The sequence below is a fragment of the Microcebus murinus genome, chromosome 2 (assembly GCF_040939455.1).
Source record: "Microcebus murinus isolate Inina chromosome 2, M.murinus_Inina_mat1.0, whole genome shotgun sequence".
NCBI lineage: Eukaryota > Metazoa > Chordata > Mammalia > Primates > Cheirogaleidae > Microcebus > Microcebus murinus.
The window spans coordinates 67,948,538-67,975,443 of NC_134105.1; the positions used below are offsets into that span (position 1 = coordinate 67,948,538).

General features: G+C 39.7%; 2 protein-coding genes across 2 annotated transcripts in view; both read right to left on the bottom strand.

The window, feature by feature from the left end:
• Positions 1–19,787, bottom strand: part of MCOLN2 (mucolipin TRP cation channel 2) — a 45,407-nt gene extending 25,620 nt beyond the window's left edge. Inside the window, exons 1-4 of the mRNA XM_012747599.3 lie at positions 19,465–19,787; positions 8,958–9,117; positions 5,266–5,439; positions 3,365–3,518 (exon numbers count right to left, since the gene is read on the bottom strand). Of these exons, the coding sequence (XP_012603053.1) occupies positions 3,365–3,518; positions 5,266–5,439; positions 8,958–9,117; positions 19,465–19,541 (565 nt within the window). The 5' untranslated portion in view covers positions 19,542–19,787. The remainder of the gene's footprint in view (positions 1–3,364; positions 3,519–5,265; positions 5,440–8,957; positions 9,118–19,464) is intronic.
• A 2,856-nt stretch (positions 19,788–22,643) lies between these two features.
• Positions 22,644–26,906, bottom strand: part of MCOLN3 (mucolipin TRP cation channel 3) — a 29,379-nt gene continuing 25,116 nt past the window's right edge. Inside the window, exon 12 of the mRNA XM_012747612.2 lies at positions 22,644–25,964. Within this exon, the coding sequence (XP_012603066.2) occupies positions 25,830–25,964 (135 nt within the window). The 3' untranslated portion in view covers positions 22,644–25,829. The remainder of the gene's footprint in view (positions 25,965–26,906) is intronic.

Consider the following 26,906-nt stretch of genomic DNA (forward strand, 5'->3'; position numbering starts at 1 on the left):
ACACATGGGTGAAAGAAGTGGAGAGAAGCTATGCAAAGAGCACTGAAGATATGGTGGCCAGAAGATGAAGGTGTTGTACCCTGGCACACTTGTCCTGTGAGCATCAGCTGCTGGGGCACAGGGATGGAAGAGGCTGGGGACCAATGGCCCTTGAGAGGGTCCAGGTAAGAAAGGAGTGGCAAGCGCCATGGCAGCTTTTGTGAGGGAGGGATACTGATGGAAAAGGGTATACCTAAGCTGGATATAGAAGGCACTGAAGGCAGGAGGTGATGATGGACAGTGGAAAATGTGATGAAGCCAGTTAAAAAAAAAAAATGTCTATGTGAAGTGAAGGGACTTTGGTTGGAGTGCAGGGACACAGTGCTTCAAAAATTCAATGTGCATGAATCACTTTGGGATCTTGTTAAGATGCACATTTGGATTCAGTAGCTCTAGCCTGAGATGCTGCATTTCCCATAAGCTCCCAGGTAATGTCCATGCTGTTGGTCTCTGAGAGAAAAGACCTACCTACCATCACTAACCTAACAGGGTCAGTACGTGACATTGGCATAGTTGCCTACCTTAACTGAGCATTCGATTCTTCAACTATAAAATGAAGGCCAAACTGGTGATATTTAAAGTCCTTCTAACATTCTTATTCTAAGGTGAAATAAAAAGAAAAATTAAACTGATCTGAGTAAACAGCTATATTCTTAAAGAAGTAACACGTTCAAGATCTATGCACCAGACACTGTCCTAGGTTGTTTTCTCCTGTATTTCATTCACTCCAAGACGGAACTCTTTTCACTTTTAAACATCTCTAAAGCAGATGGGTCTTTAGAAAAAATTTATGGCATCTTAGATTCTGAGAAATATGACAGAATTTTATTAGTTAATTTTACCCTATTTGTAAAGTTCACCTTATAAAAGTCTGTTTTGTTGTTCAAATTTTGTATGACTTTGTTCATAAGTATAGAGTTACACTTTATCTAAATGCACATGCAGAACTCTCTGACGTCTGGCTCACCTTATTACACGATAGTCATTGCTACTGAGGCTGCCCAGTACCTGGTGGCAGCAAAACTGAGATTTCTGTAAAAGAATGGCAAAAGCCCTGAGTAAAACATCAAACTTAAAGCAGAACAAACTGATATCTATATAACAGCCTCATCACTCAAATGAATCTTGCTTACAGAGCAGAATACTTCAGCTAATGAAATAACAACCCTCTTAGGGGGGTGGATTAGACATGGTCTTCGATAGCAATAAAAATGATGACATGGTCAGAACATCTCATGCTAAGAACATGTGCAGAAAAGAACATAACTCAAAAACCATATTACAGAAAATGAAATGCTATATTAGAATAATAGCCACCCAAATGTTATAAAAAATTTTTTTAAAAACAGGATTCGTAACAGTCGCCCCAATAAGGCTGACTTGGAAAGCTACCATTCTAAAGGCCAATCCAGGAGGGATATGTCCACTAGCACCAATTAAGAAAAATGCTGGCCTTGATTTACACAGTCAGTTGTGCAACTAAATATAAACCCACAGGGAAAGCTGCGCATAAAGGCAGATCTTTGCATTTAGCACAATGAAGGGATGATTCTTTTAACAGTAAAGATAATGCAAAATTCACGGGTAGTTAATCTAGAACAGCTTCTGCTAGTTTACCTACTTAAATTATAATGCCAAACTAATGAAGTAAAACTCAATTCCTATTTATATCATCTACAGGCTTCCTCCAATGTGTTCAAGAAAAGTGGGGCTAAAATACAATATCAAGTATTTTTAAAATCTTTTTTACACATTTTGAATAGATACATCAAAACACTCCCTTTGACAAGTCATATGTAATAAGTCAAAGAATATAATTTACCTGCTTAAGCAAACTCTCTTAAAATAAAGTCAAATTAATAATCAACCTCTGTTCATATTCTGATTGAAAGGAAATGAACCAGGGCACCACTGTCCAATGGTCTGGGAATAAATCCTGCTTTCCACCACTGCCCGTCCTACTACTGATACTGACTTTGGCCACATTTCTCTAATCAATTTTTCCAAGAAAAACCAATTGAGAAAAAATAGCATCTGAATCACTGGGAAACAGCCATATGGTGCATACAGTTTGAGTTGCCCATTTTTAAAAGGGCAGGTGACAGATGGCTTCCTTGAAACACAGGGTGAAGGGACAAGCTTTCAGCCCCACCTATCAAGTCCTCCAGGAAATCACCCACTGGGAGGAACACAGTTGAGGTAAAAGATTAACAGTAAACCATGATTAGCCTCTGTAGATAGACTACCAAACAGATCTCAGGTTAGCAGAAGCCACCAGGGCAATAAGACAAAGAGCATTTCAATGTTGCTGGCTACAAAACGAAGCAACTGTCCTCTAAATGGTCTCCGAAAGGGGCCTGGGAGCCAGACACAAGGGCCCTGATGGTGCTGGCTGACCGGCTGCCTTCTTTCAGAGTCCAGAGCACACAACACATACATTCATAAAAAGATTCTGAGCAAGCAGCCTGTAGAAACAGAATTAAAACCTCTCTTATAGAGGTGTTCTCTTTTTGTGTCACCAAGGTACCTTAAGATCAGATTATAGGAAATATGGTAAAACACGGATTATAGGAAATATGGTAAAACATGGTAAAATGTGATGCTCTCATTTTAATAAAACCATTTCAACTTTAAACTGCTATTAGGACCTCTACTCCCGAAATGTTAGGTACTTGAGGAGCCACCGCTGATTAATCTTTGCAACCCTAGTACATAAAACTGAGTGCCCTGACCTGGTGGCTATATACCAGAGGTTTGTTGAGTGAATAACAAAACCCCCAAAGTCTTAAGTCAAACACTTTGTATTTACATATGGTGTGCTTTTAAATTCTTAGCAAAATGGCACAATTCTACTTGATTAGCTATTAACTTTTTGCCAAGCAATCTCGTAAAAGAGAAAATGAGTTATTCATCATAATGTACTTTTGAAAAGCATTTACATACAAATAATAACAACAAATGTACAAAGCATTTTTCCATATATCATTTCATTTAATACATATAGACCCTTCTTTCAAAAAGCCTAATCATCCCCTCATGGAGGGACAAAACATAAACAACAGGAAATACCTGTGCATTATCCCCAAACCAGCAATTTTGAATTGCACTAAAAAGATCCATAAATGCTGTCCCTGTCCCATCACCAAAGCCACAGCAGTTTCTTGAGCCAAAGGTCTCTGCAGGCAAATGTTAAAGTGACCATCTCTAATAGTAAGAGCTCTCACAAAAGCAAAGTTGTTCCATTTGGTTTGCCAGCACCTGAGGGCATGTTTACTCTTGCCACAGATGTTGATAAAGACATATAATGAAATTATCCTTGCTTTACCTATCTCAATGTCGCTGTCAATATTCAGTGTCTCATTAGAAGGAAACGTGGCCTCTTTCTTGTAATGCTGCTTACAGACTTTTAAGCCAATTCTATTGTCTTCATTTTCTCCATAACCAAGGGTCCCCAGGGTAATGTCCTTTAGACGATGATACTATTAAAAATAGTTAAATAGAAACACATACAACTTTTAGAAGTTTGATCAGAAGTTATTGCACATGGAATGCACTTTTATAATAGCTACTGTTTATTGCTTACATCATGCCCCTCAATAGAACTTCCCCACTGAAGTTATAATAAAGAAATTTTCCCATGTTGTGCAGGAACGCACTGCATCACAGAACTCAAAACTAAAGTAAACATGCTTACAGAGGGCTGCATCTCACTGAGAGCCAAAGCCAAGGTTCTGCCTTATCTCTATGACCTCATCCCTACTGCTGCCCCTTGGCTCTACCCCACAAAGCCACACTGGCCTACAGGCAGTTCCTGGAGCTTGCCAGGCATACTTCAGCCTCTGGCTTTTGCTGCTCCCTTTGCCTGGAACCCCAGGTATCCACGCTTGGTTTACTCCTTTGAATCTCAATTCAATATCACCACCTCAATGGAGCCTTCCCTTACCAATGAAAATTGCAAACATATATCAAAGCTATCCATTGTACCCCATAAATGTATAATATATACAATTACTATTTGTCAATTCAAAATAAAAAATAAAACTGCAAACTCTATAACCACACCCAGGCACTCCCCATCCTGCTTTTTTCCTTAGCAGTTATTCTTTTCAGACATACCACAACCACAGACCCAAGCCACGCACACTCCAAGCTTGCATCAACACAACTAACATTAACTTACATTACCTTACATTAGCTGACATTAACACCACTTTACTATTTGGCTATCTGCACTAACAGGGCTTTACTAGCCCCCATCTTCATTAATATGGCTTTACTATCCCAGGAAACTTTTGCCCTGGGAAAAAAAAATTGCAAATAACTATACTGTTTATTTCAGGAACATTAAAAAAACTCATTTGAAGACACCAGTTTGAAGGTTTACTCTGATAACAACTCCAGACTTTTTGAAGCTGCCCCACCACCCTCACCTTGGAGTCAACCAATCCTGAACTATTATATCCTGATCCTTACCTAATTCTACTCAAGCTCCCCCTACATTGAAGAACTCCCTCCCTACCCAAGGTGCCACTGAGACTGATCAAGATAGCATCTCCCTACCACTGTAAGCAATAAGCTCAGCTTTGTTCATCAACACATTTTTTGGGGTGGAGCCAGCATTTGATATATTTTACTTCTTTTTATTTGTTTATCTCTTCCCTCTAGAATTAAGGTCTATAAGGGCAGGGTTTTTATCTGTTTTATTCACTGCTATATCCCCAATGTCTAGAATAGCACCTGCTGCATACTAGGTACTTGAATATTTATTGAATGAATGAAAAAGAACAAGAACAGCTTCTCTCCCCTCAATTCTTTCTTCAGGTCTACCAATCCATTCTCTCATACCTATTTAGATATAACTATATCATATTCCATATTCTTAAGGTTAAGCTAGGGTTATTAATGGTAAGGCATCAAAATTGAGACTGCAGAATCTTAGATTTGGTATCAAATCTTCATCAAATTTCCTAAGATGACAAATCTACTCTTAGCTATTTGATCTAAAGAGATAAATAAATAATATAAATCTTAAAGAAAAATTCAAAATAGGCAAACTCTACTGTGTGGAAATGTAGCTTTGGAAGTTGCAATAAACATTTTTGGCAGATTATGCAAAATTTACATTAGAATATTTTAATATATGTATAATTTTTTTGTTTCCTAAGAGAAGGCCAAGTATCAATATGTTCTTAAAGTATAGGTCATTTGAAACAACAGAACACTTACCTGATTAATAGCAAAAAAGATGCTCTCATAGGTGTCCTCTTGAGTATACACACTGCAGCTGTAGTCATCTTCATCTATACCTGAATATCCTTTTAAAAACAAGTGCTTAAAAGCAACTGTGTTATCTTCTTTGAAACCAACCACCAGCTGGTTACTTAAACCAAAACGAACAAGCTAGAAAAGAAAATCAAATAGGAATACATAAACTTTACCATTTATGAAGGGAAGCAAATGACTTCTTATTATCATCAACCCTCACCTATAAACAGCAGAAGAAAAACATGAATTTTTTGGTGTATATTAATAGCATCCATGTCAAAATACAAGTCCCAATGAATAGCCTCATTAAGCTATATCAGCAATTCAAAGTAATATAAAGCTAAAAGAGATTATCACTTCCAATGACTAAGGACCCTACTGGCCTTTAATTAAGAAAGAAAAAAATCCAAGTCAGTTAAATCTGAATCCATTTTTCTTGTACTTGGATTTCAAATTGTTTTCAAAATTGATTACTTAGTATATGAAGCAATAACTCATGTTTTATTGATTTAATACCTGGAAATTATACATATGTTTTTAAAATCACACTATGTTTTGCATGTGGCTTTTAAAGATGTTTTTGAAAAATGGCCTCCATAAATACTTACTCCAGCTAAGAGGTAATAATTCTCTAAAGAATTCAATTAATCCAGCTCTGCAAGAATTCTTATATAAGATTTACACCTAAGAATTTCTCCCACCGAGATCTATAGTATCAAAGCACTTGAAAGAATAACAGGGCTTGCTTTACCTGTAAGATGTCAAGCTCATTCGTTGTCACCAAGCACCCATCTGTTCCTGATAAAACACCTACTTATTCTCTCTTACATTGTATTCTGGCACAAGGTTAGGTACCCAAGGGATCTCTTTCACTCTCACCAGGAGTGAAAGTTTTCTTCTTGGAACTCAATAAATGGGGAAACTAGTCAACACCAAAAGTTCACAAAAAATATAGGAAACTACAGATACACACTCTCCGTCTCTTACTCTCCACACACCCACTTTCTCACACGCGCACTCTCTCATTCTCGTCTTCCCTCTCTTGTCTCTCTCACGTATACACACAGGCAGTGGTCGTGGTGAAGTCAAAACCCTGTAAGCCTCACATACCTGTCCCCACCTCCCCACGTGATCTCCTCAGCTGCCTTATAAAACAATGAGACTCTGGAAAGTTTCCCCAAGTCCTCACTCAACTAAGTCACCAAAGCATTTTGGGACTGTTTCTTCATGTGTGAAATTACCAAGTTTAACTACATCACCTAGACAGTTCTGTCATTTGTTGTCATTCCAAGGTTCAACATGATACCTTGGAACAATAATATACAAAATGTCAATTATAAGCAATTCTGATAAAACTGTTAATTTGCATATGCAAACTGGCATAAGGGTTTTAAGTGGTTTATATTTTTTAGCTTTTACATTTTGTCTGAATTTTTAAAGACTAAATAATTTAAAATAACAGCCACCATTTTTCAGCAACTATATGCCAAGCACTGTACTAACTGCTTTACATACATTATCTCATTTATCCCACAACCACCCTATGATAATGTTACTACTGTTATCCCCATTTTACATACATGGAAACTGAACTTTAGCCCCACTAAATTGGCCAAGTCACCTAACTAGAACGAAAGACAAGCCTAACTCCAAAATCATCCTTATTATACTACACAATTTCCTTCTGCTGAAAAAGCTGTCTCTGAGACACTTCTTTTATTTTCTTTTTTTTTTTTTTTTTTGAGGCAGAGTCTCACTTTGTTGCCCAAGCTAGAGTGAGCGCAATGGCATCAGCCTAGCTCACAGCAACCTCAATCTCCTGGGCTCAAGTGATCCTACTGCCTCAGCCTCCTGAGTAGCTGGGACTACAGGCATGCACCACCATGCCCGGCTAATTTTTTTTGTATATATATTTTAGTTGGTCAATTAGTTTCTATTTTTAGTAGAGACAGGGTCTCACTCAGGCTGGTTTCGAACTCCTGACCTTGAGCAATCCATCCGCCTCGGCCTCCCAGAGTGCTAGGATTACAGGCATGAGCCACCACGCCGGCCTCTGAGACACTTCTTATAAAAAATAGTCTAAGTGCTAGCTTTTTCGAATTATGAAAGGCACCTACAGTTTGAGAATCTACATAGATAACACTCTAGCACTGCACTCTAACCATGTCACATTCCTCAAATACCAAGTCAAATAACTGACTGCTAAAATCCAGATATTCTAAGGAAAGCATTAGGTAAGAAGAGTCACATCATGCAACCTGTGCTGAAAATGAAACAACAGAAGGTTACAGGCTCTTCTAAGCATGTGCACCTATTTTTTTGGTTGCCAGCTCTAAAACTTCAAATCCAAGAATGAAAAAAACTACTAATAAGCATATACATTTAACTGTGTTCCTGTATCTCAACCTTGTTGTTTCTTTTGAAGTCTTTCACTAAAACTTAATGAGCTGGTAAACATAGCACGTCATGCAATCAAAAGCCCTCCTTAGAGAATAAAGGAGCAACTTCAGTTTGGGCAGGAACCTCCTCTCATTTCTAGAACTATATGGAGGTGTTTTTTAAAAAGTATTTATTTTTATGTTCCATAAATAAGATCTTTACACACTTCTACACTGATAACTGAATGATTATTTGCCAAAAAAGCCAAATGTCCTTATCAGTTTAAAAGGGCACAAGTTTCAAATGTAGTTACCTACAGAGGAGCCTCCTTAAAACTGGTTCAATACCACAAGCCCAAAAACTAGATGAGAACTCTGATGACTGTTTCGATACTGGTGAGAGAATACTCAACAATGTGAACTTAAATGAAATTTCCAAAGGTAGTTTTGTATTAATACACTCCCAATAGTGCCTAGGGGGTTAGTACTTACGGCATGTTGCTACTAATAAAAGAAAAATTAGCACTCTATAAGTCTGAAGACAAAAAAAAATGTGATTTCAAAGTATATTTGAGTAAAGTGTTTTTGAATAAAGAGGAGAGATTACAAGAACACAAATCACTTTGGATTTTCAGCCTTGGCCAGCCTATGTGCCTCACTCAGATACAGAAACCCCCCTCAATACAGGTCTACATTTATCTAGTATTTACAAAACCTGTAGAAAGATGACCTCATGATATCTTAGTAAAACAAGATCATCTTCTAAATTGAACTTCAACCTATCATCTGCCCTTTAGAGTCAACATAATTTTATAGTTTTATGAACTCGAATGTGGACTTTTCAGAACGAAAGTACAGAATACATGAAAACAGGCCGGGCTCAGTGGCTCGGGCCTGCAATCCTAGCACTCTGGGAGGCCAAGGCAGGAAGATTGCTTGAGCTCAGGGGTTTGAGACCAGCCTGAGCAAGAGCAAGACCCCGTATCTACTAAAAATAGAAAAATTAACCAGGCATGGTGGTGCATACCGATAGTCCCAGCTACTTGGGAGGCTAAGGCAGGAGAATTACTTGAGCCCAGAAGTTTGAGGTTGCTGTGAGCTATGATGATGCCACTGCCCTGTAGCCTGGGCAACAGAGTGAGACTCTGTCTCAAACGACGACAACAACAACAACAACAACAAAACAGACAAACACAAAAAACAAAGAAAGAATATATGAGAACAGTTTCATCTTGGAATAAGGAAAAAACTGAATAAGATGGTAATCTACATTACCTGTGCGGTGACCATGACTATCTTCAAAATCTGCAAACCCAGTTTCCATGGAATCTGGTGTCTGGCTCGGTATTTTTCACAAGGGTTCATGAAGTAAAACTTCAGGTCTTCCCTGAGACATTCTTCTTTCACCTCAGAATCAAGAGGCACCATTGCATTTCTGCCACAGAAGATCAATTTTTAAATACCCAGAACAACCTGTTCCTCAGAAAACTCCTGAAAAATACCTTCCGTTCACGTGCTTTTAGCTATTCATACAAAAACAAAACAAAACAAAACAAAACAAAAAACACCTCTCTCTCCAACCAGTGAACTCCTTTTCTCTTTAGAAACCCGAAGATTATTCTGCACCCTCTATCACTTGCCTTTCCATACAGACACCCTTCTTGTTCAAAATAGCCATTCTTGAGGATTAAAAAATAGAATTTACTTGCAAGACTCATCCATTCCTGCATCTTAACATAAGGCATTCATCTATAACTAAAGTATTTCAAAAAAGTGTGTATGCTTGTGTTTGTGTGAGTATGTGTAAGCTGTGCTTATGTAGGCTAAGTTGCATGTGAGTGTACATATGAACAAAAACCAGATAGGACACTTTCATGTTACTCCAAGTATGAAATTACAGAAATTTAGTATAGACTAATGAAATTAGATTGTTATCAAAGTAGAAAATCTTTGTTCTGTAACTCTGGACTGAGAGAAGGATTATGTCCCCCTTTTTTGGAAAAAATATCAGTGATTATAAGGTTCCAGAATATAAATAGCTTTAAAAAGTTCAAAGAGCAACTCTCTATTTATGCCTACTCAGCTATTTGCTACTTATGTTAGTAAAATTTTGCTTTTACTATTTCAAGGACTCTGGACCCAGGAATGGGCACACAACTTAAGCTAGACCAAAAAGAACCAATAAGATGTGGTCCCAGGACTGTTATTTTAACTGTATGGAGAAATGTAGCCTCTCCAGTGGATAGTCCCCAAGGTGGGATGTGTAAAACAATCTACTAGGAGTATAACATATATTAGTATTTCTATTTTATTGTCTATCTTAAAAACTAAAAAACTGCCCATCTAACAGGTACAATGAACACTAGTCAGGTGATGGGTACATTAATAGCCCTGACTTAAGAATTATAAAAGCTATCCATATAACAAAATCATTTGTACCCCCTTAATATTTTAAAATTAAAAAAATTTTTTTAAAAACTTAAAAAAACTAAACAATTGAATTCTACTAATAATGAATATAAGATAGAATATATGTATGCAGATAATATAATAACATGAGACTATATATAACAATGTAACATATTATATAACCCATACAAGAGTAGTATATAGTAGCATATCATTGATAAAGAAATATATACACATTGGGGATGTTATGCTGAAGTTTACTGTTGGATACATAATCAACAAAGTTTGGAGATCAGAGACTGAGTCTCAAGTTCCTAAAATGCATCTCACCACCACAGGAAAGCTTGCCAGAGACTGGAGCTAACACAGAAGATCAGACGAATATAGACACTAAGCCGAACCTCATATCCAGATGGGTGTCCCATTAGTCTATCCTCTCAGGAAAACAAGCAGCATCGAAACTGCCTGTCCCCAAACTTATAGGACTACAGAGAAGGCTAGAGTGGTTCCAAATCAAAGAAAAGAAAAAGAAAATTAAAACAAAAGACCCATCCTTAGAAATAGTAGCCATTAACCAGGCCATTAGCAAACGAGGCTCAAACCTTTGAGCCTCACACCTGGGTGAGCCAGGGAACTTCAAACTGTCAGCTTGCATGGGTCTAGGGTCCCAGACTGGAATTGCCCTTCGTGTCCCAGAACACACACACAGACCTCGCCAGAGGTTCATCCTAGGATTTAGGACACTCTAACAAATAACTTGTAAATCACAGTGACTAGCCGGTAGTTAAATATAACTAAACACATGAGGAAACCAAGTAACATGAAACAGACTACTTAGAAACAGACAAGAGAAAAAGGACTAAGTATACTGGAATTAGATGCATTAGAAAATAGCCATGCTCACTGTCTATGATTTTATACTGTATACACATAGCAGTTTCCATCCACAGTTCTTGGCTCATAACTCCCATAAACCCTTGTTATAACATTCGGGCACTTTAGGCTTCAGGAGAAGTCCTCTGAAAACAGAATTTCTCTCTCTGACCTTCTCCTGCCCTCTTTCACCTGCTTCTTTTTCTCCCTAAGACAGGACTCTTCCCTGTCTTGGAGCTGGGCCTGAAGGATTCTCCCACCTACCATGTCTGATTGTGGGTCAGAAGACCCTTCAATTGTGAGTCCTGCTCCATACCCTGGAGGAAGGAATACTGCACAGATCGGCCAGAAAGAACTGAACAAACAGGCCTTGCTGGGTTTCCCCAGGCTATTAGATCATACCCTTTTTGTCCAATCACATTTCTACATGGCTGTCAATCATGCCCATCCAGTGAAGTTTCCATAAAATGCCTGAGGACAGGGTTCAGAGAGCTTCCAGATAGCTGAACACATTACCTTCCTGGAGAGCGGTCCACGGAAGGCATGAAAGTTCCGTGCCCCTCCCCCCATACCTCACCCTATGCATCTCTTCATCGGTATCCTTTGTAATATCCTTTATAAGAAACTGGTGAACGTGTCTCCTTGAGTTTTGTGAGCTTCTCTAGTAAATTAATTGAACCCAAGGAGAGGGTCTTGAGAATGAATCAGGTAAAAGTTGAAGAGGCCAGGACTTGTGACTGGTGTCTGAAGGGGACAATCTTGGGGACTGAGCCCTCAACCTGTGGGATCTGACACTATCTCCAGGTAGACAGTGTCAGAATAGAACTGAATTAGAGGACACTCAGGAGGTCTCCACTGCAGAACTGATTGCTTGTTGGGGGTGGGGGAGAAATCCCTACATGTCTGGTCACAGAGGTCTTCTGTGTTAATAGTTGCTGTGGTGTGAGAGCACAGGAAAAAACACAGTTTGTCAGGGTTTTTCCCCCTCATATACACCACCTTTGAAAAACAACAACATAGTAAAAATATCTATATGAAAAACTGTGAAAAATCAACAAAAAAACCTTTTAGAAATGAAAAATCAATTACCACAATGACTCTCATTTCAAAAGAAAGTGAAGACTTTAAAAATGTGTTTGTCCTGAGTCTTTTAATTTGATCTGACCAACATAATGAGCACTTAGGTGCTGAGCAAGCCTTGTGCCGGGTGCTCAGAACACAAAGCTGACGAGGTTCCCTGGACTTCATGTGCTCAGTGTCCAACAGGAAAGACAGCCTTGTCACTACATCTTACAAAATAGCTCAGCGAATGCTTGTAAGATATGTGTAAAAAGTATTACGGAAGCAGAGGGAGAGGGGTTCAGAGAGCTGGTGGGAAAGCCCGTATCATACACCGTGGTAAGTGCTATGTGGGCACCTGACTGGGTGTGTTGAGGTCGGCATTTCCAAGGAGATGGCATCTCAACCATGCCTGAGAGCAACACCCTCAAACGTGAACTCTCAGACAGCTAAGAACATGCCTGTAAGAAGCCCTGTGGGCATGTTTCAGCACTGCTGAATTTAGAGTTCACCACCACCACTTTCGAGGATGGGTATTGCTAAAGTATTTCTCCTGGAGATTCACAATAGCTTTTCACTTAATAAAATGAAAAGAGCATATGAAAAGGTATGCATTGAATTCTTAGACCCCTGAGAATAAGGTCATGGGGTCGACTGACCTACACATACACACACACACACATACACACACACACACATACACGCAGCCTCTGTGTGAGAAATACTAAACTGAAGGAAGAAGAGGTTGTTTTCTCCAAAACAGTGTGCAAAACACAGGGCATTCAGGCAAATACTTAGAGAAAACCTTGTGAATCAAGCTCTGTTGGAGACATTTTCCTGCCTTCCAAGAGTTTAGTCCAGGGGAAGGGAGAGATACGAATAGATAAAGGTATGATAAAATGTGTTAAAAGCTATAGTTGAAGTATGCATCTACAGCCCTGGAAAGAGAAAGAGTGCCTGATACAGCCCAAGAGCTTCAAGAGGCTTCAAATAACTCTTCTGGCTACTGGTTCCTTTGACTAGTGACATGGCCACTAAGTGTTCAAGAAATGATAACTGATGTTAACATTGCCCTAAGAACTTTATTAAGAAGTCCCAGGCAAAGAAAAGGTCAAAAGTAGCAAATAATAAATATCAGGATTGCTTAGTCATTGTGTTTTGTTATTTATACTATTGTATCTTTCCAGAATTGTTTCACTTAGGTATTTACAAAGCAGTTGCAATACTTTTAGCAATATGAAAGATATGGAAAATAGAAAATAACTAGCATGATAAATGTTTCCTTCGAGAGTACATGAGCCAGTTGGGGAAATACAGGATAGAACTAGTCAAATGTGGTTGACTGATGACAGAATGATAGAAATATTAAAAAAATGGATATGAATAATAAATGTACATGATGGGTTGTTTTTTAAATAAGTCTAACTTAAGTCTAAAAATAACATCTACATTTGTGAGGAAAAGGTAATAATATTTTGGTTCAAAAATTTTGGTTCAAAAATTCTGATATCTCAAGGAAAATGGTAAATGTATAAGCTTTCTAAACTTTACTTTTCTGAGTGCTCTTTCTTGCCCCCCCTCTTCCCAGTTTGTAGGTTTGCCCTGGTAGATAAAGGGTATCCAACAGGCACACACAAACACATAAAACTAGGCATCATGTTGCTATAACAAAATGAAATGATGAAAAAAATGGTGCAAAGTGAAAAGACAGAAAAAACAAAAAGCAAAAGAGACAGGACACTATCATAGGACTAAAACATTCTTTTATTTGGCACACACTTAGTCAACACCTTCTGATGCTGAGCACTGGGCTGGGTGTTTGGTAGAGGAGACTTGAAAGCTGCAATCACAATTTCATAAGCAAGAATTAGGTCAGCTAACAGGAGAAATACTGCAACTTCCATCACAAAAGCACAGAGAGCTGCTAACTTGTGATAACACAAATCAGGGGAAGTGAAAGTGACTACACCATAAAACTAGTTAAGGAACAGAAAACAGAAGATCTTCCAAATTACATGAACCCATCATTGCACGGCAGTCATGCAATTGAAATTGCATGAAATAAATAAGAGCGATCATGACTCTTATGAATTATTTATGTTTCACTAAACTATAGGAAATATATGACCTTGGTTTTTATAAGCTTAATAAACAGCAACAGTAAGGCCAAAATATCAAAGAAAAAAAAAGCATAGTATTTGAAGGCATCAAAACAAGATCTAGAATAGAATGAAAAGTTACCCAGACAGTGGGCTAAATAAAAGCTAGAGACAGTGGAATGGAAAAGAACACAGAAAAGAAGCCTGAGACTGGTACTATGTAAGAAAATAGGAGGGAGGCACATCAAAGCTGTCAGTAATTAAGAAAACCTACTCTTTTCTCAGATAAGCAGGACTGTGTGATGTTGGCTAAGTTTGAGGCTATCACATGACTAAGGACAATTTCAGCCTTATCAAACCAACAACTAAAAGAGTCTATGGAAGCCTGAAGTTTTGAAAAAAACAAAACAAGCTACCACTGATTCTTAACCTTATTGGGGTCATAAATCCTTGTGAGAACAAGACAAAGGCTCTTGATCTTTGCCCCAGAAAAATGCACACAACAGTTTCAGTGATGATACTTTGTCAGCAAATACACTAACAGGAGCCCAGACTGCTATTGCCTTTGACTTGCGTGGTCCTTATTGTATCTGACAAGAAGACTGAACTTGTCTTTTTCCCATACTGCAGTAGTCTCCAAAGTGGAGTCCTTTGACACAGTGGGTATGCAAGACCATTCACTGGTATGTGAGAAGAAAGGTTCAGGGCCTCTAAATGCATCAACCTAGAAAAGAGAGATTTCCCCAAATTTAATTCACAGATTATTATCCATCACACCTAAGCTGCCCTCCCTTGGTGAGAGTGTCAGATGCTCTTAGGTATGTGGGGCATCCTGGGGGAACAGGGCAAGTTCCCCAAAGTTGGGGGCTGATGGCACCCCCACTGGCTTTCTGTATATTCCCACCACTTACGGCTTTTGTGGACCTATTTAAGCACTGTGGATTATCCAGTTTTAGTGAAAATACACCTCCCAAAATTGGCAAAGTACAGAAAGATTCTTGCAAAAAATTAGATTCATTTTAAAACTAATGTAAGCCTAAATTAACATCAAGAAAATGGGAGTACGAACACTCTAATAAGTTTTCCTGGCCAAGAGTTAAAGATGAAAAGCAAATCTGATCTAGGAAGTTGGGGGGAAAATGGATTTATCAATAAAACTATTTAAAATATTGGTTAAATCTACTACTAAATAAGGAGCATGGCTCTAAGTATATAGTACCCTAAGATATTAGCTAATGACACTATGAAGTCATATTATGAAGTTGCTGCATTTGGCAACTCATTTTAATATCCTTATCTAATCCCTTAAAATGTTTATCTTATCTTATAATATATATATGGTTTTGCATACAATATATAAATGAATATACATTCAGAGAGGGTGGAAGGATGTTCCTTTCACTGGTGTTTCAGAGCTCCAAGCATACCTTAAATGTGGTTGTTCTTTATTATTTCAGCTGATATTACAAACTTATTAGCTTTGACGAAACTGAAGCTTGTTCCCCTGGCTCCAACAAACAAACAAAAAATAATTTTGATGGGTACCACTTTTCCTACCAGACCTGTTTAGGTACCATATATTGGTGTACTCACACTACAAATTTAAAAATACAGCCAGTCAGAAAGATAGTTACAAAAATGTTAATTGCAGCTCTATTTGTAAGTTTGTTCTGACTTTAAGATGTCTATAACATATTGTTAAATTTTTTTAAAGGTACAAAATAGATGTATTGAAATCCTACTTTTCAAAAGTGTCAGCATTTATATATGTATATAGATATTTTTAAAAGCATAGAAGTGCATAAACCAGCCAAAACACACATATACACACAAACACTCACTTCATTTTGGTAATCTCTGTGACATAGTACTATAGGTAATCTTAATTTTCTTCAAATTTTCCACATTTTCTTCATTTGGGGTGATGAACATGTGTGCATCCTTGAGTCATCATTATGAGTTAAATAAGCTATTTCAAAAAGAAATAGTCTAATATGCATCAGGCAATCAGTGCCCTTAGTTTGTGTGTGATGAGTGGGGTGGAGGAGGTAAGCACAGAGACTACCAGTCAATGTTTCTGCAATAACGACCACATTGGGCCCAGGATGAATGACAGGGGGCAATCCAGCAGATGGAAACTTTGGACCAATATTAACTACTTCCACATCATTTTTTCACTCACTCCAATTCTTATTATGAAGTAATTTTCTCATGACCAATTAGTCTCATGAGAGAGAAAGAAAAAAAGTACAGTCAGATGAAGCTCTGGGGTAGTCAGACCACAATTAACGGAAGTTGGGGGGTGAGGAGGCAAAGAAGAAAACTTTGGTTACCTTCTCAGCACAGCTCTCAGAACATAAATGATGTGGTCATTTTAACCCTAAGAGGCAACCTGAAAGAAGACCATAGGAGCTTTTCATTTTCCATTTTCTATTTCCATACAACCCCTAAAAGATGAACACGCTAAATTTGCAGGAATTTCCCTAAAAACAACCATGCCACCAAGTTCCTATAAAAACATCTGTGATCACCATTTGGCTATCTCAGGCCACTAGGAAAGCAGAACTAGGGCTTGAACTTTTTAAGTGCTTGTTCTGAACAAACAACACTCCTTTTGAAAACATTAAAGAATCAACTATCTGGAGGCATGGATAAACATTGGTTTCAACTTAAATCACCAGCTGCATTAATCCCTAATAAGAAAGTCAGCCTGTCCTCTGAAGCCAGGCATTGATTTCTCCTCTCTAGCTATGAAAGTTCCAGATAGCATTTTCTTCCAATAGAAGGCTGTTTTGTCTACATTGAAAATCTGTTGTTTAGTGTAGCCACTTTCATCAGTTATCTGAGCTAGATCATCTTCTGGATCACTTGCTGCTTCAACTTGCACTTTTATGTTATGGAGATGACTTCTTTCCTTTAACTTCATGGACCAACCTCTGCTAACTTCAAACTTTTCTTCTGCAGCTTCCTCACCTCTTTCAGCTTTCACAAAATTGAAGGGAGTTAGGACCTTGCTCTGGATTAGACTTTGGCTGGAAGGAATGTTATGGCTGGTTTGATCTTCTATCCAGATCACTCAAATTTTCCCCCTTCCTTTGCATTCACACCTTGGCTAAGTGCTTGGCACAAGAGACCTAGCTTTGGGCCTGTCTCAGCCTTTGACATGCCCTCCTCACTAAACTTAATTTCTAGCTTTTGATTTAAAGAGAGAGACGTGGCTCTTCCTTTCACTTGAACCATCAGAGGCCACTGTAAGGTTATTCGCTGGCTTAATCTCAATATTACTGGTCTCAGGGAATAGGGAGGCCCAAGAAGAGTAAGACAGACAAGGGACTTATGGCTGGTGGGTGGAGCACTCAGAAGACACATCACATTTATTGATCAAGTTCACTGTCTTAAATAGGTGAGGTTCATGGCACCAGAAAACAATTACAATAGTAACATCAAAGATCACTTATCACATCACCATAAAAGATATAAAGTTTGGAATATCACAAGAATGACCAATATGTGACATAGACACACAAGGTGAGCACATGCTGTTGGAAAAATGGTGCTGATAGGCTTGTTTGATGCAGGGTTGCCACAAACCTTCAATTTGTAAAAACCAATATCTGTGACATGAAATAAAATGGAGTGCAATAAAACAAAGTATACCTAAATTTTTCTGTGAACCCCTTAACATGTGATGCAAGAGCTCACTAAAGAGTAATTTATTTCTTTAAAACTGACACATGGAACTTAATACTTAAGCCTAAGCCAAACAGAACAGCCCATCTTCAGGGGAGAGTCCACTTTTAACTTTTAAAGCCAAAAGAGTTTTCTTTGGCCATTATTTTTACTTTGAAAACTGTAGCCACAAGAAGCTACCTCTTCTTCCACAAAGTTTTAAGAATTGTCTTCTTCTGCATTTCACTTCACCAACAGAAGCCTAACCAAAATGATCAGTTTGTGAATATGATCATTCCTGACTTTCAGTTGTGTTCTCTGCCACTCTGATCAAAATTTATCTCCCAACTCTTCTTACTTGCTACATTAGGGTATTTTATATTTATTTCTTTATTTCTAAAAACAACACTTTTCATATGCTCCTCCTTGGGAGAAAAGAATGTGACTACCTCAAACACTTTATCAGCATTTACTATCTTTTTTTTTGTACAGGCAATTGAATAAAATTGGCATTATTTTGATTGCCTCTGTATGGGAGTAGTCAAGTAAAGCGGGGGAAATGTGCCTGTTTTTAAAGGGTCCTGGCCACAGAACCTGGTTTATGGAAGGTTTACTAAAGGAGAAGGGTGTGCCTGTGGAAAGTTCCCGGCAAGGACAATTTGACTTCTCTTCAAGTATGAACAGGAAGATAAGCTAAATCTCAAGAGATGTCTGACTCAATAGGAAGAAATTATCGAGTTTCCCAAAATTTGTGCTGTTTTGGTTAGCACATCACAGAGGTGGTGAGAAGTTCCTCAATGTGAAGTCCACGTCCAACTTCTGGGGAGAACTATGAAGTTGGTTCCTTCTCCATAAAATATAAGAATCTGTATCCTGACATCCACAGACAACCTTTCCCATCTCTCTCTTAATAACCCATTCTTCCATTTTCAATTGACAATGACACACAACCTTCTGTTTCCCACCAGTACCATACAACCAGATATTTGTATATATATTTCAAATCTGAACACCTTCAAAACTATTTGTGTGCACACCCAGGTGTGTGTCCTTTAACAATGGGAGTTTTGCACAAAAGTTATATTTTCTAATTCAACATTTTTCCAAGTCTAAAAAATATATTCCCAATTGCCGAGAATTAAATAGTTCATCTGGGCAGCCACCAAAAATTAGGTAAATTCTCCTCTTGAATTCTGGCTTTCCTTGCTGGCTTTAAGTTCATTTATACTATTGAGAGCATCATGCAGGGAAAACAAGAAGGTCTTTAATACTATTTTAAGACAGTGTAACAGCCCACCACTATATCTGTTTGAGAGCAGAGAAGGGGGGAGCCACGGCCTGTTCGTACTCACCACCTCGGCCCAACTGTGCTCTGGGTAGCTGGAGCCTTGACCACGCAGGAGGGCCCCTTGGCAGCGCCATCCGGCTGAACTATGCGCCCTTTCATACAGGCAGAGGAACTGGGGTTAACCACACTATAACCCTCCCACCTGAGGAAAAGGCCTGTTTGTTCCGGAAGGCAAAGCCCAGACTTAATTTAACTGCAAGCAGTTAATACAAGAAATCCTAAGGCAGCAAGAAAACTCTAGCCTAGAACAGTAAAGCCATCGACTTTATGAGGATTGATTTCTCCAGAGTCCTGGATCCCGAAAGATGCAGCCCAGACGCCTCACCTGACAGTTAACCTGAAAACACCTGATCCTCTCTCTGGGTTCCTTGCCTGAGGAAAACGATAAGGCTGCCGAGACATGCCTCCTGCTTCAGAACTTTCCACGGCTGTCGGGATTCGGGGCAGGAAAAACCATTCACCGCACACTCATTTCAGCCTCGCCGGGACGCGTCCCCTGAAGCTGGAGCCCTTCCAGGCGGGGTCCCGTTCTCTTACCCTTCCTGCCAGCCGCCCGGTGCGCGCGGGTCCCGGCCGAGGGCAGGCGCGGCGGCTGAAAGGCGGCTCTGTGCGCGCCGGGCAGGGTGCGGCGCGTGGCCGGGCGTCCCCGCCCCACCTGGGAGGGGTGCCGCCCAACTCTCCGCCCCGGGGGGTTAGGCCACGTGTCAGCGTGCCCGCCCCTCCAGCCCGGAGACGCGCCGGGGCGCCGTGGCGGCGGCTGGAGCCGCGGTGGGGCGCGAGAGTGCCCAAGGAGGAAAGCCGTCCGGGGACGGGCGGCGGAGGGCTCCCGGGCTGGGACGGTGGGATGGAGGGGAGGGAAGGGGAGAGCCGCGGGGCGCCCTGGGGCACAGACCTGTAGCGGGGCCTCCAGGGCAAGCCCGAGGCGCGCTTCCACACCGGCAGGTCCAGCGCCTCCACGCCGCGAGGCACGGCGCAGCCCCGAGCGGCCGAGGGTGGGACCGCCGCACCTGTCTGGGCGCCGGGCCGCGGATGCCGCCCTTTCGTCCCCGGTGCCCGCTGCGGCCGCCCGGCCCGCTCCGGCTCCGGACTGTCCCCCGGGAGGCAGGGCTGGGGAGAAGCGCCTTGCAAAGGGAACCGGCGGTGGCGTGCAGCAGCCAGGCGGCCCACGCCCCCTGCACAGCGCCCCCGGGCGGCCAGACCTGGCACTCCCGGCCCTCCGCGGCTCCGACCTTCCTTCGCTCCTCATTTCTCCAGTCTTTCCTTCACTCTTCCAGGCATTCCTCTCTTGTTTCTACATCCTTCCATTTGCCCATTTCTTCAGCCATTCCTGTTGGAGGGGTTCGGGAAACACTCCCTGAGCGCCAGGCGAGGTGTTGGGTGCTGTGTGCGCCGGGGGGAGAACGAGAGGGTCTTTTTCCTCCGGGACTTCGCGGCGAGCTGACAAGTTCATTCACGCGGGCGTCCCTTTATTCTGAAGTGCACGATCACGAAAGCCAGTGGCAAGGGTCGCGTTTCGGAAATGTTAAAAGGGCGACGAGCGCGCGAGGAAAAGAAAAGCGAATGGCCCTGCGCCCGCGTTGGGAGCCCCGGGGGCTCCGGTGTGGGGGCGAGTGGCGGCGGCGGCGCTGAGGGAGGCCGCAGGCCCGCGTCGGCCCGAGCGGCTGCGCTTGGCACACCGGCGCCCCCTGTTGGTGCGCGAACGCCGCCTGTGGGAAACGGGCGGGACAGTGTCGCCGATCCTGGATCTTAAGAGATGAGAGTCGCGGGCACACGCCCGTGTTGGCGATGTTGGGCCATGTAGACTTGACAGTTTGGATACGGCCGACAGCCTCTTCCCAAAGGCGGCTCTCTCACAAGGTAGCAGCAGCAAAAGTCCTGCGTTCCAGGCTCTTTGGATCAGCCAGTGTTTAAAGACTCTTTGGGTTTAGCTAGGGCAAAGAATATTCTGCGAGGTAATTATTTTAATATGCATCTCTCCAGGTAAAAGCAGTTGGACAGAACGATGTCAATGAAAGCCTACATAATTGACCCTCTTTTTAAAAAGTCACTTCCAAAGGGTTATTAGGCAAAAGTGCCTTGCCTTTGAGCCCCTGTCATCAGAGGTCACTGGGTACAGACAGGCTGGGACGATTTCATCTGTGTAGTCACAGTCCTTGAAGGTGGGTGGAACAGTGGTGTGGTTAGGTTCTCTTTTATGAGAAAAGAAGAAGAAATGTTACAGTTCTGTTCTGTGTGGGGAGGATGTGGACTCCGGTGAAGAAGGGAGACTGCGGCTTGACTGGAGAATGTTAGAGGTATGTTTTAAGAAATGTTATGTACTTTTTATGCTAAAGAATTTGATGCCCATGCGATCTGTAGTGATGTTCCCTCTTTCACTTTAATATTAGTGATTTGTATCCTCTCTCTTTTTTCTTAGTTAGCTTGGCTAGTGGCTTATTAATTTTATTGATCTTTTCAAAGAACCAGCTTCTGGTTTTATTGATTTTCTCTATTGATTTCCTGTTTACAATTTCATTGATTTCTGCTGTAATTTTCATTTCTTTTTTTCTGCTTGCTTTTGATTTAATTTGCTTTCCTTTTTCCATTTTTCTAAGGTGGAAGCTTAGAGGATTGATTTTTAGATCTTTCTTCTTTTCTAATATATGCATTCAATGCTATAAAGTTCACCCTAGGCATTGCTTTTACTGCATCCCACAATTTTTGACCAGTTATAATTTTATTTTCTTAATTCAAAATAATTTTAATTTCCCTTGAGATTTCTTCTTTGACTCACGTGTTATATAGATTTTATTGTTTTTCCCACCATTTAAAAATATAAAAACCATTCTTAGCTCAAGGGTCATACAAAAACAGGTGGCTATAGGCTATAGGCCCATAGGCTATAGTTTGCCAACCCCTGTTTTAAAAGTCTGTTCTTTCCCCCTTGTTTTATGGTGACATAATAAGTTCCCAAATACACATATTTGAGCATATTTCTGGGCTCTGTATTCTTTTCATTGGTCTTTTTGTCTGTTCTTCTGTTAACATATTAATATCATTTACATTTTTTATTCTCCTATGACTTTGTATTGTGGCTTAATATTGGGTAAGGTGATTCTCTCCTTTTTGTCCTTCCCTTTCACATTTGATTTGGCTATTTATTCATGGAACTTTTTCCTCATATGAATTTTAGAATTATTTTTTTGAACTTCAAAAAAAGCACTTGGAAATTTTGTATCTATTAGATTGAATGTATAGATTAATTTAAAGAGAATTAAATCACTACTGTGTTAAGTTACCCCCATTCATAAATATATTATCTCTGCAATTCTTCATACATGCTTTTTATATGTTGTAAGGGACATTTTCTCTGGGAAGGTCTAGTGCTTTCTGACTTAAGATAATTGCTGGATAATTTATAATTTTCTTTCTACTGTGAATGCTATTTTATTTCTGTTGTATTTTCTAGATGATTATCAGTAGTGGAGAGAAAGCCTAGAGAGTTTTAAAATTGATGTTAGCATTCAGCAACCTTGTTGAATCTTCTAAGTTTTGAGAATTTGTTGATTCTGTTAGACTTTCTATGTAGATCATCATATCTGCAAATTTTTATCTTTTTCATCTTTTTTTCTTTTATCTTTTATCTTTTTTTATCTTTTTTCTTCTAATCCATACACTTCTCTATTTATATGTATTAATTTGAAAATGGTGTTCTGCGACAAAAGAGATTAAAACTCCATATGTAAGTGGGCAGGTGGAGGAGGGGAAGGGAATGTACTTACACGGTGGGTGCGGTGCACACCACCTGGAGGCTGGGCACGCTAGAAGCTCTGGCATAATGGGGTGGGGGAGGGAGGGCAGGAGCAAGATATGTAACCCTAACAATATTTGTACCCCCATAATATGAAGTAATAAAAAATAATAATAAATAAATAAAACTCCATATGTATTAGATATTTTAAAGCTTTATTAAGTGAAAGAAGAAAAGGGCATCTGAATTGTTTAAAGAAAATATGGCATTGGTAAAATCAAAGTCTATGTACAAATGATTTTTAACACACAACACAAATCCTAAAATATCCAAGTTGACTTCTATAAACCCACTTACTTGGAGTTTCTTTCTTGACTAATGTGGTTTCTTTCTTGACTAACAGAAGGCCAGTGTGAATCCTGAGCCCTGTAGATGGTTTCTTATTTGTAGCCCCCCCAAAAGGGATTTTATCTGTTCCTGTCAGCTCTAGGCCATGCAGCCACCACACACCACTTGCATCAGAATCAACTTGTGTGCCTGCTAAAAATGCAGATTCCTGGCCTCCAACTGGGACTTAACAAATAAGAAAATAAGAATCTCTGCTTAGGCTTTGGTAAAGTACTCAAAAAAAAAAAAAAGAAGAAGAAGAAGAAAAATCTCTGCTGTGATTACTTGGATGTCCATGATTTTAACAAGATTCCTCGGTGATTCTTATGCCCACAAGCTTGAAAATCATTGTAGTGGAAGGAGGGGACCTGACCTCCAGGGAAAGGTAGGTATCACCAACGAAAGTCTAGCCCTGATCTCCTGGGCTAGGGAGACTAGAAGCCCAGGAGGAAATGATGACTTCCATTCTCTGTTCCTTCTTACAACTACCTTGACATTCTCTACAATACATACATACATGTAAGTAGAACTCTAAAATGACTGGCCTACAATTTATCTGCCTACCCAGATCAAGCCATTGTACAGGTTTGGGGACAGTTCAAAAAAGTTAGTGCTGTTTCTTTCAGGAAATAGTAGAACTAGTATCGCATGGGTGTCATTACTAAAAATTAGGGCTTGGAATTTATTAAGGATGCCTGTCACAATAAGAAAGCCTAGAGAATCAGGAGATACAAAGGCTCCAAGTCACTGGCTGTAATTCCACTGAAGAAACATAATGACGTCAGAGCAAAGCAAAACTCCAGACCTAACACTGGGTGAGTGGTTTTATGTTTCCATTGAAGTATTATCATTATTCTAAAACTCTCGCAAAGAATAAAGAAAAGGATTTGGCAGATAAACATAATTTCAAAATTCACATTGGATTCTAGTAAAGTCTATAAATGATAGTGATACAAATATTAAAAGTAAGCCCCCCAAAATACTCACCTAAACCTAAAATTTAGACTTTTCATTTTTTAAAAGCCGTAGGTACTACAAAAATAGCTTATACCTATCGTAAAACTTCACATTTTAACACCTGGAGTCATTATTATGATTGTCACTATTATTAAATAGTAAGATTTCAGTGTCTCAAGGCTATCTTCATTTAGGCCTTAAAACAATCAGAAATTTAAAAGTCAATTTCCTCTAAAAAAAAAAAGTGTGCTTTGAGAAGAACTTTTTCATTGAATTTATTTCTATTTGAATAAATAAGATACAAAACAAATATTCATGCTGTGAAAATCCCTGCAGTTATCAATCAGCAGTCTATAATTAGAGACAATTTTTGTGTCTTTTTAAGACACACAATTCTCACTTATTTTTAAATTTTGAGCATACTTGTTTTCTAGAATATTTTTAATGTGAGTTGTAGAAAGTTGTTCCATGAAACCACAGCTCCTTACCCCAGAACACTTTGCTATGAGACCGGATGTGCCTATGAATGGCACGGTGCATCGTAAGTTTCACATGCTGTTCAAGTACTAATAAAATAATTGTTGGATCAAATATGCTTTTGGTATATGCTTTAATTTTCATACATGTATAAGATACTCTTGCAACTTTGTACTTTAACACTGAAGGATGAAAGAAAACTTGTAAATGAATATTTAAAAAGTTGATCCGCTGCAGAACTAAAAGCAGAATCAAATAACAGTTGTCCTTCAGAACCAAATACAGTCATGTGCCGCAGAGGGGCATTTCAGTCAGTGATCGACCACATATACGACAGTGGTCCTATAAGATTCTAATACCATGTTTTTACTGTACCTTTTCCATGTTTAGATACACAAATACTACTGTGTTACAACTGCCTACAGTATTCATTACAGTAACATGCTGTACAGGTTTGTAGCCTAGGAACAATAGGCTATCCCATATTAGCTTAGGTGTGCAGTAGGCTATAGCATCTAGGTTTGAGTTAACTACTCTGTGATGTTCACACAACTATGAAATCGCCTAACAACACATTTCTCAGAACATATCTCTCTTATTAAGCATTACATAACTGTATTGCACTGTTAGCTGGTGATGGTTGTTTCTTACTCTGCCTTTTAAAAGAAAACTTTACAATGATTCCTGGCTATATAGTAAATATCCCCACTCTCTCAGGAATGTACCACCGAGAGTGGTCCAGGCCAGGGTCACTGAGTTACCTGAAGTCACTGTCAGACCAGGGATTGTTTTCCACTGATGACACAATCCACACAGTCAGAATAGCTGGAAACAAGAGTGTAAGAGCTAAAGAGAGGCATAGAAAACAGATTCTAAAGCTATGGCCAAATACAAGAAAGAATAATAATATAACAGCTTCCTTCATCAGCTAGTTTTTTTAAAACAAGCCCAGCATAAAGCTGCAAAGACATTAAATAGTGCTAATAAAAAAAGAAACATGGTTCTCAGTGAATTTTAGCTATCAATTCGCTCAAAACGATAGTCTTCAAGCATACTACACCTGATCTCAAAATATTTTTGTAGTTTTCCAACTCAGTTATACATTATATTTTCCTCTAAAGCACAGATAAACCTGATAGTTACTTTTTACAACAGCAGAATAAAGATACTGGAGGGTCATCTTCTAATCTGTATTTTCCAGAGTTAGGCAGATCTTTACACTCTGCTATAAACGTACGAAGTTCAGTCTCTGGGAAGCCATCTTGTTGGTAATGCTACATAAAAGAAGTTTTAAAACTCTCATTAATAAGCCCCTTGAAAACAATTTATTACAAATTCAAAACAGATCATTTGGCAAGGGAGGGGATTTTTCTAGAGGAATAATTTAGTCACTTCCAAGTACTTGCAAGAAGATGTAATCTTTAGAGTCACTCTCAGGTTTGGCTGAAGTGGGCCTAGCATTCTGTACTTGCCCTCTTTAGCTCTCTTTTCTGGGTCTACTTTAGCCCAAAATGGGCATGTTGAGTCTTGAGTGTGAGTCAGCCCCATCCCAAGTCTGAGAACCTCTGTCAGGACTCTTCCCTGCAGGCCCATGACTGCCAGGCCAGTGTGAAGCAGCATCTGAAAGGAACCTGGTTCAGGCCACAAGAAGCCCAACTGATGGGGATTAACAGGATATTGTTGAGCACCAAGGGGTGGACATCCTAGGCTTTCCTGGGAGACCTCAGCGTAGCCTTAGATGTTCCTGAGCAATCTCAGGTGTCTGGACAAAGATCTGAATGCTATAAGGGATTTCCAACTTGTACACCCTTTTGGGGAGTTATTCTTCTAGGCACGTGGATTTGTTTAATATATCACAGCTTGGGGTCTAAGATCTCTAGGACATGCCCTGACCAAAAAGGATCAGAAATAACTTAGCTTTCCCATTTGGCAAGTGCTCTGAGCCCATGAAAAGAGGTGAGCAACCTAAATAATGAGTCTCAGGTTATATCATCAAGAGTTGAAAACCCATGTTACTCTTAGAGATTTCCAATGTCACCCTTGAATAACACATGCAGTTCCCTGAATGCAGAGTTGAAGGTAGTGAACTTTTAGAGCACCACTGGGAGGGATTTGGACAGTTAAAACTCCATTCTTTCTTTCCCCATTGCTTTGGTGACCCTAAACATACATCTGTCTTCTAATGAAGAGACCAAGGAAGATATTTAGTCCCTGAA